The sequence below is a fragment of the Hyperolius riggenbachi genome, chromosome 10 (assembly GCF_040937935.1).
Source record: "Hyperolius riggenbachi isolate aHypRig1 chromosome 10, aHypRig1.pri, whole genome shotgun sequence".
In the NCBI taxonomy this organism is placed as follows: domain Eukaryota; kingdom Metazoa; phylum Chordata; class Amphibia; order Anura; family Hyperoliidae; genus Hyperolius; species Hyperolius riggenbachi.
The window spans coordinates 61395964-61412118 of record NC_090655.1 but is presented as its reverse complement, the minus strand read 5'-3'; the positions used below and the strand labels follow the sequence as shown (position 1 = coordinate 61412118).

General features: G+C 44.7%; 1 protein-coding gene across 2 annotated transcripts in view; it reads left to right on the top strand.

Annotated features, from left to right (window-relative positions):
- Positions 1-16155, top strand: part of MXI1 (MAX interactor 1, dimerization protein) — a 62696-nt gene that overhangs the window by 14754 nt on the left and 31787 nt on the right. The window contains exons 1-2 of one of the 2 annotated variants that reach the window (XM_068257997.1): positions 7200-7732; positions 11254-11374. In XM_068257997.1, coding sequence (XP_068114098.1) covers positions 7660-7732; positions 11254-11374 — 194 coding nt within the window. In that variant the 5' untranslated portion in view covers positions 7200-7659. Of the gene's footprint in view, positions 1-7199; positions 7733-11253; positions 11375-16155 lie in introns of those variants that run through there. The other variant, XM_068257996.1, reaches the window with a different exon arrangement.

The window sequence follows — 16155 nt, the reverse complement described above, 5'->3', positions numbered from 1 at the left end:
TTAAGGGGTCTGCACCTCTGCTCAACTTCCGCTGACAGTGGTTGCAAGTGGCGTACTTGCTGTACACAGTGGGCATGGTGAAATATCGCCAGATTGGTGACTTAAACATCCCCCTACGGCATGGAAGCGCTGCTGCCTGTCTCCCTGTGGTGGTTGGGGGGGGGGCTTGGGTGCGGCTGGTGGTGGTACTGGCAGATGCTGCTGCTGCTGCTGCTGAGCATGAGACACCAGCAGGCTGTGGGACCTGCCTACTGCTGCTGCCAATGCTTGCAATGATGCGCCTCCTTGCAAGGCCCACAAGAGCATCCTCCTCCTCCTCCTCCTCAGAGCTGCTGAGGACGACATCCCCTGGAGGTGGTGGCACCCAGTCTCTGTCTGTCACCGGGTCATCATCATCCTCCCCCTCCTGAAACATGTCCTGCTGGGATGAGGACCCCCCAAACTCCTCTCCTGATGCATGGATGGGCTGCTTGACTGTCGCCACAGTCTTGCTGTCCAATCCCTCATCCCCCAAAGTGCCCATCAGCATCTCCTCCTCAAAATCGCCAACAACAGCAGACAATTGACTCATGATGCCTGGGGTCAAAAGACTGCTGAATGACAGGTCGCCAACTGATGGTGAACTGGCCTCCTCCCCAGGCCCTGCTGGGCGGCTGCTGCGAACAGGGGTGGTGGTGGTGGTGGTGGTGAGGGTGGAGGCCTCGGATGCAGAGCTGATGGCGGGCTGCTCATCCTCCGTCATGAGTTGCACCACAGTGTCTGCATCCTTTTCCTCAATGGGACGTTTCCGACCCGGCTGGAGGAAAATGGGAGCAGGTGCTACACGCTGCTGCTGCTGTGTCTCTGCAGCGTGAGTTGCAGATGCTCCTGCTGGGCGGCGCCCAAGGCGTCCACGGCCAGTGGCTATGGGAGGAATGTTAGCCACTGACGCTGCTGCTGCTGCTGCGGAACTGTGCATGGTGGCGCGCCCGCGGCCGCGGCTTGCCACAATGCTGCTCCCTCTCCTCCTGATTCCCTTGCTGCCCTTCCCCTTGCCCAAACCGCGCTGGCTGCCACTTCCAGACATCTTAAATGTTTTGGGCGTATAGACAAAAGTTTTGTAAAAGGGCGGGTGAAAAGTGGGGTACTTTAATGGAGTGGGTTGGTTGGTGAGGTGACTGAGTGAGTGTCCCCTAGTACAGTAAGTAAGTAGTAACAGTCAGGAAGTACAACTAGCAGTTACAATAATCAGTAGTAATCACAAGTAAATTTAGTGTGTGTACACTCAGACAGTGAGTGCACGCACGCAGGAGCTAGTAGCCTATGGACAGTGACTGAGTGTCCTAGACTCCTAGTACAGTAAGAGTAAGTAGTAACAGTAAGTAGAACTAACTAATTACAATAATCAATCAGCGATCAGAAGGAAATGGAGTGTGGGTGTGTGTACACTCAGACAGTGAGTGCACGCACGCAGGAGCTAGTAGCCTATGAACACAGTGACTGAGTGTCCTAGACTCCTAGTACAGTAAGAGTAAGTAGTAACAGTAAGTAGAACTAACTAATTACAATAATCAATCAGCGATCAGAAGGAAATGGAGTGTGGGTGTGTGTACACTCAGACAGTGAGTGCACGCACGCAGGAGCTAGTAGCCTATGAACACAGTGACTGAGTGTCCTAGACTCCTAGTACAGTAAGAGTAAGTAGTAACAGTAAGTAGAACTAACTAATTACAATAATCAATCAGCGATCAGAAGGAAATAGAGTGTGGGTGGTGTGTGTACACTCAGACAGTGAGTGACCGCACGCAGGAGCTAGTAGCCTATGGACAGTGACTGAGTGTCCTAGACTCCTAGTACAGTAAGAGTAAGTAGTAACAGTAAGTACAACTAACTAATTACGATAATCAATCAGCGATCAGAAGGAAATGGAGTGTGGGTGTGTGTACACTCAGACAGTGAGTGCACGCACGCAGGAGCTAGTAGCCTATGGACAGTGACTGAGTGTCCTAGACTCCTAGTACAGTAAGAGTAAGTAGTAACAGTAAGTAGAACTAACTAATTACGATAATCAATCAGCGATCAGAAGGAAATAGAGTGTGTGTTGTGTGTGTACACTCAGACAGTGAGTGCAGTGCGCACACGCAGGAGCTAGTAGCCTATATGAACAGTGACAGTGAGTGTCCCTACGGGTACAGTAAGAGTAAGTAGTAAGTAAGTACAACTAACTAACAATAATCTATCAGTAATCAGAAGGAAATAGAGTGTGTGTACACACAGACAGTGAGTGAGTGCACACACGCAGGAGCTAGCTAGTAGCCTATAAACAGTGACAGTCATTGAGTGTCCTACTCCTAGTACAGTATAACTACAATACTATTAGTAAAGGACAGCAGAAATACTGGTATAGATGAGAGAAATAAACAGAGGACAGCTGCCCACAGAGGCAAGGCCCCCCTGAGGCCTAAACCTGTAAGCTTGCAGCAGCTGCCTGTCTCTAATGTAACACACAAGCTACTAACTAAAATACAATGTCTATCTAACTAACAACAATATAGGTGTATATGGCAGGTGTAGGTGAGCAAAAACGCTAGGCAAATGATCACAATAGAGCACTTGCTAAGCCAAAGCACAAAGGAGCAACTCTCTCTCTGTACAAGTCTCAGGCAAGCATGGAGAAACGGAACATGGCGGCCGCTATTTATAGGGTAGGGGCTGGCCAGGGTCCCCCTCTGTGATTGGCTGCCGTCAGAGGGCCTGGGAGCCCTCTGATTGGCTCTAAGGACATCAATCTGGGCTATGACGCTATTCGAGCTCGGTACCGAGCTCGAATAGCGCCGGGTTGCTCGAATAGCTCGAATAGTGAATGGGCTATTCGAGTGTACTCGGATAGCCCATTCGAATAGCTCCAGCTATTCGGAGCTCGAATACCGAGCTCGAATAGCTGAAAAAGAGCTCGAATATTCGAGCTACTCGAATATTCGAGCTCTGCTGAGCACCACTGATGGAACAGATTTAAGCTATGCACATGTGATATACCCTTGTTGCTCAAAATACTCATTAATAAATATGTTCTTGGGTACCTGTTTATGTGTGAATGCTGGGCTGACATACTGCTCTGCTCCCATCTGGGAAGTGTCTTCAGTTCAGTAGAGAAGGAAGGAGGGGAGAACAAGCAAGTGGAGCATTGCTGTGAGGAGGGAGAGTAGACACGATGGGCCCAATCCAATTCACTTTTTTCTCCAACAAGCAAGAAAATACTCAGAATAATTTTGACAGTAGTTTTTCACCTACTGTTATAGTTTTTTGTTTTTTTTCATCAATAAAGTTTTTACTGTTTGGTACTTGTACAATTGCAGAGGGCTAGGAGAAAGCTTAAGAGATGAAGTGAGCTGGATCAGGCCCTGGGGTTGAATGGACTGTCTGGCTGGATCACTGGAAGGAAGGATGGTGAAATTGAATGTTCATGGATAATACAAAGTGGGTACATAGGTTTAGGAAAGGAGTTCCAGAGAGTTAGAGAAGTGCGTGAGAAACCCTGTATGTGGGAGTGGCATCAAGTGACTAAAGTAGATAAGAAAAGAAGATAATTGGCAGAATGCGGTTGCATGATGGAGGATGGTTTGTGAAAATGATGGTAGCAGTGTATGTAGAGGCTAAACTGGGAGCTTTAAACTGGGAGCTTTGAAGGTTAAAGGCTTGAACTAGTTCCTTCATATGACTGGCAAGGAGTGGGGGACTGACAGAGAGGAGCAGAATCTGAGGAGCAAGAGGAGAGATAGATGAGCAGCGAGTTCACAATGGATTGGAGAGGTGGCAGTGGATTCATTAGTTGACCACAGAAGTGGGTGTTATAATAATCTAGTCAGAATACAATAAGTGCAGGGCTAGCATTTTAGTTTCAATGGACATTAACTTAAGAAGGTCCACGTACTTGGAGATGTTTTAAAGTACCCCCCCCCCCCCTCAACTGGGGACAAAAAAAATGACTGAAGCCTATGATGGGCGAGGTTACCTTTTTAAAAGTGTCCTGGCGCTGCTCATTGCCCTCAGGGTCCTCCCGTTCCCAGAGTGCACCTCAAAACCTTTGGAGTCAGAGCTTTCTGTCATGCTGCCCCTGCACTTTGGAATTCCCAACCACACTCAGTAAATACAGCCCCTTCCCTGGTGTTATTCATATCCAGACTGAAAAGCCACCTGTTTAGACTGGCATTTGTGGACTTGAAGAATTCTTCCTCTGTGCCAAAATTTACCAATCAACCAATTATTAGTCTGAGTCATGCTTATGTTGCTTTGAGTCCTACGGGAGAAGAGCGCTTTACAAATGCTGTTTGTTGTTCCTGGTTACCAGTCGTCTTTAAATTTGACGGAATGCTCCAGTTGAATTAAAAAACAAAACAGGAAGCAGCAGCAGCGCGTAACATGGAACTGCACAATCGCAAATTCCAAAGCCTGTGAGCAGTTGGACTGTGCATGCGCAGTTGGAAACTCATGCATGTGCACTGAGGAACTAACGGGAGACGTGGAAGCTACAAAGAATGGGTACATGGGGGTGGTGGTAATGGGGGGTTGTCACTTCAAAAGATGTAATCTAGCCTACAATGGGCTTCATTTCATAGATTTTCCTCAGGCTCAGGGGTACTTTAAGCAGACTGAACAATGGTCTTGATCAGGGGTGTAGCAATAGGGAGTGTAGAGGTTGTGACCGCATCAGTGGGCCAGAGGGGCCCCGATGGGCTCTCCCTCAACTGCATTATTAGCTCTCTATTGGTCCTGTGCTCATAATAATAACTTCTATAGACACTTTGAATAGTTGTAATTAGTGTTGTCCGGATCATGAACGATTCGGATCTTTGATCCGAATCTATTTTGTGAGTCGAATCATCCGATTCATCAAAATGAGTGATTCGGATCGCAAAAGGGGCGGGGCCAGGAGCGACACGCCCCCTCTCAGCGGGCAGCGGGGTCCTGGAAGCAGAGCTGAGATGGATCGCTCTGTTGGATGGGAGTCAGCCTTGCAGGGAGACAGGTAGATGAGAGAGAGGGGACATGGGTGCCACTGCCAGATATGTGTAGAGCACACATACTGGCTGCAATGTGCTGCTCATTACAGGCTGTCTGTTCAGTACTTGTGCACAGTGATCACATTGGAAGCTTTTGGCTCAGCTCAGCACAGCAACTTTGCAGGCACTGTGATTGCAGGGCAATAAAGTCCTACACTGCTCTAAACTGCACTTCACTTCTTGGAATGCTTTGGGGATTGCTTTCTATCACTGTGCGACGTTTGCATTCAGAGTATACAGATGAACATATAGGTGAAATACATGTAAAGCATATGATTGCAGCATGTGGGTATTGTGTGCAATCAAACATTTCTGCTCTCTGCTCGTCTGTCCTCCCTTCTTTGTCCACTCCCTGCCCTCTGTCCATTTTCTCCCCTTCTCTGTGTCCACCCACCTCCCCCTTCTCCTGTCCTGCTAGTCATTTCACCCCCGAAATGCTTTGGTAGTAAAATGATCCGAGATTCGGATCAAAGATCCGGATCTTTTCAATGATCCAATTCGAATCATCCGGATCATTGAAAAGATCCGAACTTCCCATCAGTAACAAGCTATTTCCCATCCCCTTCTTGCACCTCTGACACTGTAGTTGTAATTGGCAGGTTTTGGTGCGCCATATCAATTGTAATGCATAGAGTGCTTGGGGGGCCCCAATGTAAAACTTGTATCGGGGCCCACAGCTCCTTAGCTACGTCACTGGCCTTGATAGTACAGAGTTGGAATTTGATTGTTGGTCAATGAGCAACGTCACGCAGTTCCTTTTTCTATTGAGTGAATTTTATGCATGGGGATTGTAAATGTGAATTAGCACATAAACAGGAACCACGAAAACATAGCCCTGTTCTAAGTTCCCAATTCTTATCCTACCAACTGTCACTATTGTGTCAATACGAACTGCAGATTATTATTGTGGGTTTTTAACAAATATATGCTAGATTCTCAACAGATTGCTCTGAACAGTCATCTCAGTCTAGAACTCTTTAGTGTCTATATCTATATCACTTGTGTCTGATAAATACTCAGAGATAGTGCACATAAAATTTAAGGTGGCCATACACTGGCAGATGGCCACTATACTCGACCAAGAGATAGATGAATATATGTTGCAGAAGTCCTGCTGAGCGTCTGTTTGTAATACTCAGCTGGTTTCAGACTGTAAATTTGGCGGTAGCGATGCGGTGCCTCGCGCCCGTTGCACTGCATTGCCAAAAACAGGCCTTCAGGAAACACAGCATTAGTACACGGTGTTTCCTTTCTGGCAATTGTCCAAGCAGGAAGTGACACGCGGTATGCGGAAGTGCACAGAAGCGCTGCGACCTCATCATTTTATTTTTTTTAAAGCGTCGCTATAGACTAACATGAGTTCCGGGCTGACGCAGATCGCCGCAGGAGCCGCACGGTAACGTAGTTCTGCGCTAGCATTAAATTGGGGGGGTTGAAGGATGATGCTTGAAGTCACGCTGCGGGTGGGGGAACAGCATGAACAATGCGATCGTCCGTCGCTGGGGGTGAGTTGGTCCGGATTATCGGCTGAGGCGGTCGTTATCACCCGCCTCAACCGACTTCAGTCAGGCAACCATAGACTCTGAATAAGCATGCCGAACAGACATTTCTGACAAACAGCTGACTGGATTAGCTGCATGCTTGTTTCAGGTGTGTGATTCAGGCACAACTGCAGCCATGGAGATCAGCAGGACAAACAGGCAACTAGTATTATTTAAAAGGAAATAAATATGGCAACCACCATATACCTCTTGCTTCAGTTTCCCTCTAAATAACTGATATGTTTTTAGATGTAATATTCGAATGAGTACATCAAAATCTTATATCACTTGAGCATCGAATGTTTAAAAAAAAATGCATAGTGGTTGGCTTGTGTGTGGTGGGCACGTTAAGATTAGCAGATGATGATATGGTAAATTTTAGTGACAGAAAACCATACGTAGATCTGTTGTTCAATTATTATTATTTCGTATGTACCTTTTTATATAGGGGAGGAATAAAAGATTGAGAGATTGCGTACAAAAAAGAAAAAAGTGCTGACATAAGTTTAATCTCTTCCCAGTAGTGAAGGGGATAACTGTAAAGATACCGCAGTTCATTGGAGGAAAAACTACGACTCCCAGCAGCCCTTGCAGCCAAGCCTGTATGGGAACAGCCCTCTCTGCCTTTGCTGCAAGAAGTAAACAAACTGATCTGTGTGTCAGGGCTAGCTGCAGTTCCACAGGAGCCTCTGCTGCAACTCCTCCTAACTTTTATCTCTCCTTTATCTTCCTGCCCCCTATCCTGTGGCCTGCAGAGTATTGCACAGCCACTATCATCGCTCAGATTTCCCCTTTTTTTTCCCCCTTGTTCTTCTTTTCTCTTCTATTGCCTTCGACAGCTTATTCTAAGCCTCTTGCAGGGCAGTTCCACCAGGGCCCAGCCTGCTACCAAAACCTCCCCTGGACCTCCTGCCTAGACCTACGTCCACATCTGGCAAATCCGCAAGCACACAACATTTCATCCACCCTCTTCCACCTACTTGAAGAATTTTTTTTTCAAAAATTCCAAGCCTAAACTTGCAGGAAAAAAATAATAATTTTGTTGTTGTTTTGGGAGGGCCACAAGACAAGGTTGCATTATGGATTGCGTGTGGATGTTAAATATCCAGAGGCTGTTAGATGCTGCCGAGTATTTGGAAAGAAGGGAGAGAGGTAATTATTCCAGAGCTGTGGGGACTATTGATTCATTATTGTAGTTTTTAATTATGTATTTTTGTTATTGTTTATTATTTAGTTATTGTTGTTTTATTATTGTTTAATCTGCTTTTACTCATGGCTAACATGGTACAATACTCTACTGCTACTACTTATTCTTGTTAGTATTTATATAGCGCCAACATCTTCCGCAGCGCTGTACAAAGTGTATAGTCTTGAGTATGTATTAGATTGATGCTGTGTTTTTGCTTGGCTTGCATGCTTGCTTTATGAACTGCTTGAAGTTTCGGGGGGCGGAGAATAAAATCAGAGTGTGTTTATCGAAGGCAACCAATTATGTCCCCCAAAAAATAATTATGGAAATTCTCTGCATGTGGTTGGAAATTGGAAGTGAATGGTGACTACAAAGCTGCACATAGCTTAGTACCCGGTCTCCTGATTATTAGTAATGCTTGCGATGGCCTGGCATAGATATTATATTGGATCTCTTATATTGCTGGATACTAGTGATGTCACTGTTGAGAGGGTAAGACCCTGCTCTGTATTGTTCTGATGTGCATGAAAACATAGCATTTTTCATACTGCTTCATAAACACCTGCATGCCACGTGTAACTAGTAATATTAGAAGGAATTATTTTTTTTTTATATTAAGACATCCACAAACATTGATTCCGGTGATACCATTAATGACTAACTGCACAGGGGTTATTGAAAGTTTTTGAAACGTTACGTTTTTTTCTTCAGGAAATTTACAGAACTGGATCAGAATTTTTTTATATACATTTTGGATAGAAAAGCACCATTTAATTTTTTTTTCAAATTTACTTTGTGATTTACTTTAAGCTGAAGCTGTGAGCAGGACATTTCTGAAAGGGGAAGGTGGATTATATTGTTTTAACTCCCAGAATGCCTCGTTCAGGAAGTGAACGAGATAAGATGTGGAATCCAAAGTTCCCAGGGATATAGGCATGTCAGCTCACTATACTGGTGACACTTAATGGAGGGCATTGTAGATGTCACCTGTGAGCTGAGCTCAGGATCTCCTGCATGTTGCAAATAGTAGATACGCCTAATTCAGATGAGAACTAACAACTGCTGAGATAAAATCTCAGCCATACATACATTTCTTTCTTTACAACTTGAGATTGGTAGAACAAAATCCCAATCGCTGTACGGTGTTTCAGAGCAGATTCTGCATATATAATGAGACGTGATGAAATATGATTACATCACTATAATTAAATAATGAGAAGTGCTGAAATATTGTTTGCCTTAACATATTAAGATTGCAAACTATTATCATAGAATCATTATTTAGTTTCTCCCATACTTACTGAGTTCCTTAAAAGCTTTTCTCCAAGGTGGAGTCCAGCCATTCTGTTCTCCTTAAATATCACCTTATTCTCCTTTAGGGCTTGTTTCCACTGTTGCGACGCGATTTCGGCCGCATTCCGACGCATGTAAAAACGCATGCGGATGCGTTTCCACATGCGTTTTTACCCGCGATTTCGCATGGCATGGTGCCATGCGAAATTAACCATGACACTGCCAGGGCTAAATAAAATTGAAAAAGGTGCGAAATCGCACGCGAAATCGCGGGTAAAAACGCATGTAACAAACGCATGCGTTTTTACTATTAAATACATTCGCACGGATTCCCGACGCAGGCGAAATCGTTGGCTCTTTTGTGCGTTTTTTTCACGCTGAAAAAAACGCACCTCAACAACGCTACAGTGGAAACAGGCCCGTCCACTTGCATTACATGTGCGGATCTGCATGCGTTGGACGCATGCAGATTCGCGATAGTGGAAACGAGCCCTTAAAGCTCCAATGAGAATAATCAGTTTCTATAGTTGTAATAGGGCCTTTGAAAATCCCTGCAACTGACAACTTTTGAAGGGGACAGAATAAAATGCATATGATTAGCATTGAATTCCCTGTCCAATAGTGCTTCATGGAGTTACCCTTTAAAGCTCTGCACACATGCTAGACCGCAGTAGTCAGAAAGAACCGATAAACGATGGCTCGGCTGAGAATCATTAAAGGGACTCCAGTGTTCTCCCCAGGCCCTTTTAGCCGGGTGCTCCACCCGGCTAGTTTTGGTGAGCACCCGGCTGTCATCGGCTCACCTCATTCTCTGCATTCTCATCTTGCCCCACCCGGCTACTTTTTCATGCCAACCAGCTACTATTTTATGCCACCCGGCTGGAAAAAAAATCTCTGGGGAGAACACTGGACTCCGAGCACCTCTCATGGGCATGCCTTTAAGCCAGACGACTTCCAACAAAGTCATGATATGAACCCTCTGGAGGAGCCTTTTGCAATGGCCATGCGTGTCACTTCCTCTTCCAGCTTCATTCAGTGATGCACTTCTCTAACAGAGAAGACATGGGTGACACATAAGTTATAACATAGCCAAGATGGCAGCCGCGATTTTAAGTTGAAATCGAACAAATTTTGTGTAGAATGGCGATTCAGGCATCAAATGAAAGAGGAGAGCACAAGCTACAGAAAGGAATGCTTGTTTAAATACTTTGCAGTACCGGTCGGAGTATCTTTAAAGGCATGCCCATGAGAGGTGCTCAGAGTCACTTTAAAGAAAGTGTCCTAATGATGGTAAAATACAGCAATTATCCATGTAGATTGATCTGTCCTGGTAGATCGGTTTGGGCAATAATCAGTACCAGTTCTTTGTACCGAAAGATGACTTACAATCACTCATTTCAAACTACTCACGGTTGTAAAACTTGCACTTATGGGTCCCTTATGTCCTCGCTTCCGGTAAGTTACCGGCGGTAATGGTGCGGTTGGAAGACCGTCGTCATGCCATCGCTGAATTCAAATGTGTGCCGATGTTGTAAGCTTGTTGCTAACTGTTGGGGATTGTCTGTTCTCTGACAACTGCAATCAAACGTTTGAAAGCTTAAAAAGGACCTGACCTCTTGCACAGGACAAAAGGAAAACATAGAGAAATGCACCCTGTATGTATTTAGAGTTTAGCCTGTCTAATTTCCTCTCATCTGTGACTAATCACAAGTGTAATTTGATCTCTCAGCGGTGTCAGCTGGCTGCCATTGGCAGAGCAGCTAATTTGTAAACACAGGACGTTAACCATATATCTGCTTCCATGAAAGCAGGAAGTAGACTCACTGCAGAGTTTTTGCAAGATTTGTATCAGCTGTAACAAAGAAATGTTTTTCTTTAAAGGTTATTATGCTGTTGCTTATCTTTTAGAGCAGAGATGAAGTTCTGAGTTCAGGTGCGCTTTAAGAAGCAAGATCTTTTTCCGTGTGTCCATTGGAGTGCATATTGTCTCTTGGTGAAAGTGGGAAGAACAGGCAGGAACCGTCACTGGGCTTCAGCATCTCTATAAACGTTCCTGTTGCAGTACTTTAATGCCCCTCCCCCAGATACAGCCGTTGTGCCCAGTACTGTATGCAAGTCCTTCTCAGGACCGCGGCTGCTCTCTGTTACTGACCTGCAGATCTTCTCTAAACTCTTCTTTCTTCTCTTGCAGAATGTGAGCACGGGTACGCCTCCTCCTACCCTTCCACCGACACCGCGGATCTGCTCGGCCTAAAGCCCAGGAGGTTAAAAGCAAAGAGGTGCAGCAGCAGCCTAGCGAGCAGCGCAAACAGGTAACTGCACTGTTACTCTTCACAATCACTGCAGGAACATGCTTACAACTAACATAGTAATAAATCTCTTCTTGGCTCTTATTCAATTAACCTTTACTCCTACGTTTTCTCCTAGGTAATATTTTCACACCTAATTAATAAAATGCCTTTGAAGCCCCCAGCAAGCAAGAGAGTACTCTGAATATTTTTGACTGTACTTTTTGTTACTTTTTCAATTGCAGTGTGTTAAAAAAAAGTTATTTTAAAGAGAAGATGAAATATTATGTCCTAGGAGAAAACTTAGGAGAAAAAGAGACTTGAATAAGGACCCTTGTCCCATATAGGCAGTCCTTTCTAGTACAGGTGGTAGGAAACCCTTCTTACAAACTGGCTCCTTTATGGGAGGTCATATAATATAAAGATTTTTGATTACAGTGTTTAGGCCTCTTTTAAAATTACACAAATGTGTTGCGCTACTATTTCTGCACGCATTGTAGCGCAACACCAAAGAAGTGTATGGGCCCCGGAACACTATCCGCGTCACACAATCCAGCGTTGGTTACCACATTTGGTGAAAAGAGCATCTCCTCTCCCTCTACAGATGATGAACACTGCTGGGCAGGCATCTTCATATCGTTATCTGCCAAACATCTATTGAGGCTGAACGTATGTCCTTGGGTTCCCACAATTTAATGACAAACAACAAAAAGACACACAATTGCCACGTCAAGCCTCAACCTTCCCCTGCAACGCTACTTCCTGTTACCTAGTCTCTATTCTAGTCTCCTGTGGCTTAGGATAAGGCAGCACAGACAGGAAGTGACATCAGCAAGCAATAAAAATGGGGGAAGAGACGCCAACTTTGTATTGTCTGAGTAGAATGTTTTCCCTTTGGAGATGTTTGGCATTATAAAGTGAGGTGGAGGTTGTGTCTGCTGCAAGATAAAAAGAGGATTTCCTGAACGAGAAGGGGCTTAGTCTTTTAGTAAACGTCATCAAACCGTTTATTTGAATTAAATCTAGGCCCAAATAGACTAGAGGTGCCCATTAACAGTACAATCTTTTTTACCAGATGCGATTTTTACAATAGAATTCTATAGAAAATTCACCGTTTTTGAAGGCAATTGATAAGGAACGATTCTTTGGTTGGTTGCTAAAGGGATAAAATCGATCCTAAAGTTGGATTTTGTGATCGCATTTGAAGAAAGAATCGTTAAGCAAATGTGAACAATCAATAATTGCCTTCCGATTAGTAACGATTGTTGAAATCGCATTGAAAGATTGCCTTTTGTGAAAAATTGTACTTTTAAAGGGCACCTTGAAACCGCTCTCTGCAACTTGGATCACTGACTCACCTCTGTAAAATTGTACTTTGAGATGCATATTCTATGGATCTTTAAAATTAAAATCCATTGAAGAGGGGGGAAAAACATTTCTGGTCTGATTTAAATGTTATGACTACAATAACTGGTTGCGTAATTGCATTCCCTGTTCTCCAAAGAAGACTTTTGCATGTTACTTTGACAATACATTGTCCCTGGAATATTTGCTAGGTCGCACCAATTTCTTAAAATGGAGCTGAACTCTTGCACAGGACACAAGGAAAACCGTAAAAAATGCACCCTGTGTGTTTTTACTGAGAAGAGCCTTTCTGATTCCCCCTCATCTTCAAGTAATCACAAGTGTAATTTGATCTCTCAGTTGTATCGGCACAAAAATTCATCAGTCCTCGGACACAGCTAATATGTAAACACAGGATGTTAACCCTTTATCTGCTTCCATGAAAGCAGGAAGTAGACACATTGCCAATTTATGGCAGGAGTTCTGTAAGCTGTAACAAAGAAATGCTTTTTCTTTAAAGGTTATTATGCTGTTGCTTATCTTTTTAAGAGCTGAGTGGAAGTTCTGAGTTCAAGTCCGCTTTTACAGTATTTTGAGGCTTTAAAAAGGGTCTACATCTCCATCTGTGGAGGGCTAAACTCACAGCATGCGTTTGTGAGCCTAACCACCGACACACGACCCCACATGTGTCCATAGCAAGAGCAGCTGCCCAGCAAGTGATGTTGAACAATTGCTGCTGAGGCAACCCAGGATAAGGACTTCAGAAAATTCCCGGCTTAATCGCTGAACCCAGGGCCAGGCTAAAAATAAACCGGCCAAACTCCCTCTCAAAACGTATGGACCGTGTCCAAGATAATTTTCACATCTGCCACCCTGAACAAAGTCAGAGCATATTTGCAGAATCAATATCAAATAACTTTATTAACCACTTGAGGACTTGTCACACGGCTGTCCCCAAAGACTGTCCCCAGTACAGCCCTGCCTTAGATCGCAGCGATGTATTGACTTTAGACGGTGGTTTCACCATCTAACAGTCTCCGAGTGGCTGAAGGCGGAGCTCCACTCCGCCTTCCAAGAGGAGATGCGCGCGCATCGGCGCATGCAATCTCCTGCTAGCTCTATTAAACGCCAATCATGCCAATCGGCTTGGAGTGGTCCTGGGGCTGCCACCGCGTTCACGCCAATCGGCGTGGAGCGGTTGGCGAGTAGTTAAACATAAAATACTGGCGATAAGTGCTGTGCTCCTGCCACACCGCAGTAACCCGCGCTCGTATGAGGGCCACTGTGCGCCGACAGGGTCATATGCATAGGCCCGCCCCTGGCTAGTGACATACCCTCTGCTGGGCAGGAAGTAGGTCACTGGGATTCCCGTCAGTCTGTGCATGCGCAGCGCACTGTGTTGTTTACACTTTCTGTGTTGCCCAGTGACTTGTATTGGTGATTAGTCTGTGCGGTGAACACAGATCATGCGGTAACGCGCTGCAAACTTTGTCAGATCAGATGCTTCAGGCACATCATATTAAACCGCATTAACTATGCAAGGCTCAATTGACTTTCATTGCACTTGCGGCAATTTGCATTAAAGGTAAAGCAATGCTGGTTGCAGAGGCGCTTAACTTGAATCCCTGTGCAGATTGTTTGATACGCCTCCCTATATTACCTGATGAAGCGGGGTTGAACCTGCGAAACGCGTTGCATTTATTTTTGGAGTTCCTAATAAATGTGTTTGACTGTCTGAACCGCAGTCGTTGTCGTGTCTGCTTGAGGGAGGTAAGACCACCACTTCCTCCTTCAATTTTGCCATTTAAGTTGGTTTTTAAGCTCATTTAATCTATTCTTATTCTTTTGGCACCTCTGTTCATTGTATACAACTTTGAGTCCACCCTGGGTGGAGGGTTGCTACCCTTTTTTCTCATCTACAGAGATCGACTTCTTAATCCTGAGTGGGGTCAGGACAATCTCCCCACCTGCCTTTACAGTGGTTGCCTGCTGGTGACCCTGACTTGTGAGTATCTAGCAATACAAACTTATTGCCACCTTGTCCAGTACGAATTACACTATTGGGGATCTTGGTGTTCCCTGTTTTTATCTCTTTGCTGGTTTTCAGTGCTAGTGTGAAAGGGGCCTTTCTGGTGCTGTGGGCTATTGACTTCACAATCTCACTTGAAATGAGAATCACCATTTTTTTTTTTTTATGGAGCAGCGACCACCATGTCTCATCAACAAGGCCGAGTGGGGGTGGTACTTCCCCCATATGCCCTCACGAGTGGTTGCATCCTCTGCAACCCACCTTTGTGAGGTACACACCATACAATTTACCTGCCAGATAGATTTTTTTTTACAAAATGTTGACAGGTAAATCTAACACAAAATTGTAAGGTGTGTACCTAGCAGCCTTTGATGAATTAATGCCACGCAATACAATTATCTGTTAGATTTACCTGCCAGATAGATTTTTTTTTCTAACATGTTGAAAAAAAAAATCTATCGGGCAGGTAAATCTAACTGAAAATCTAACAGAAAATTGTATGGTGTGTACCTAGCTACTGTTTATACCTATACCTTAAAGTGTACCAAAAACAAGCTGTTTAAACATTTTTTTTTTACTTACCCGGCGCTTCCTCCAGCCCTATAAGCACAGTTGCATCCCTTGCCGTCCTGAGTGCCTCCGTTAAGCTGCAATCTTCTCTGGTATTCGGCTCAGTGACGTCAGCGTGAGCCTTCTGCGCATGAGCGGACCTTCCCGGCTGACATCGCTCAGTCAGACTGAGCCGAGTATCGGGGGTTGATTGCGGCTGAATGGAGGATAGTGTGAGGACTGCTGGAGGACGGCGAGGGATGCATCAGTGCTTATGGGCCTGGAGGAAGCCTGGGCTAAGTAAAAAATGTTTAAACAGCTCGTCTCTCGGTCACTTTAAGTCCTTACTATATTACAAGAGATTGGGCTCCTGGTGTCCCTGTGTGTTCTTTCTCTCCTCTACAAGTCTGGAGTCATTGCTATGCAAGTTGTCTTTTTGTACTAGCACACAGGGAGACACTGAAAATCTCTCCTCTCTACTAGTGTTCCACTGCTTTCTCTTACTTGGTATGTCAATTCCATCACCCAGCTTCTGTGTCAGTCCAACTGGGCGAGTGTTCCCAAATCCCAAACTCAATCCTCTTCACAGCAGAATTAGGAAAAGGTTTAACTAGAGGGTCGATCTTCTGAAACTATGGAAGGAGTAGTAAGAGGCAGAGACCATAATACTGGACTTGTGTACAGCAGTTTTTGGGATTTTTTGTTGTTGTTGTTTTTTACAGTATCCCACTTTTAGTGACTTCAGTTAAAATGTAAAGGTTTATTTTAGACAACAGATCATCATCTGAAAGATCTTTGCCAGAATTGCTAGCTAGATAGGTTGCCAAATCTAGGAAGCAATCTGACTTTCATGGAGGTTTTTGCTCTTTAGGGTACATTTCAG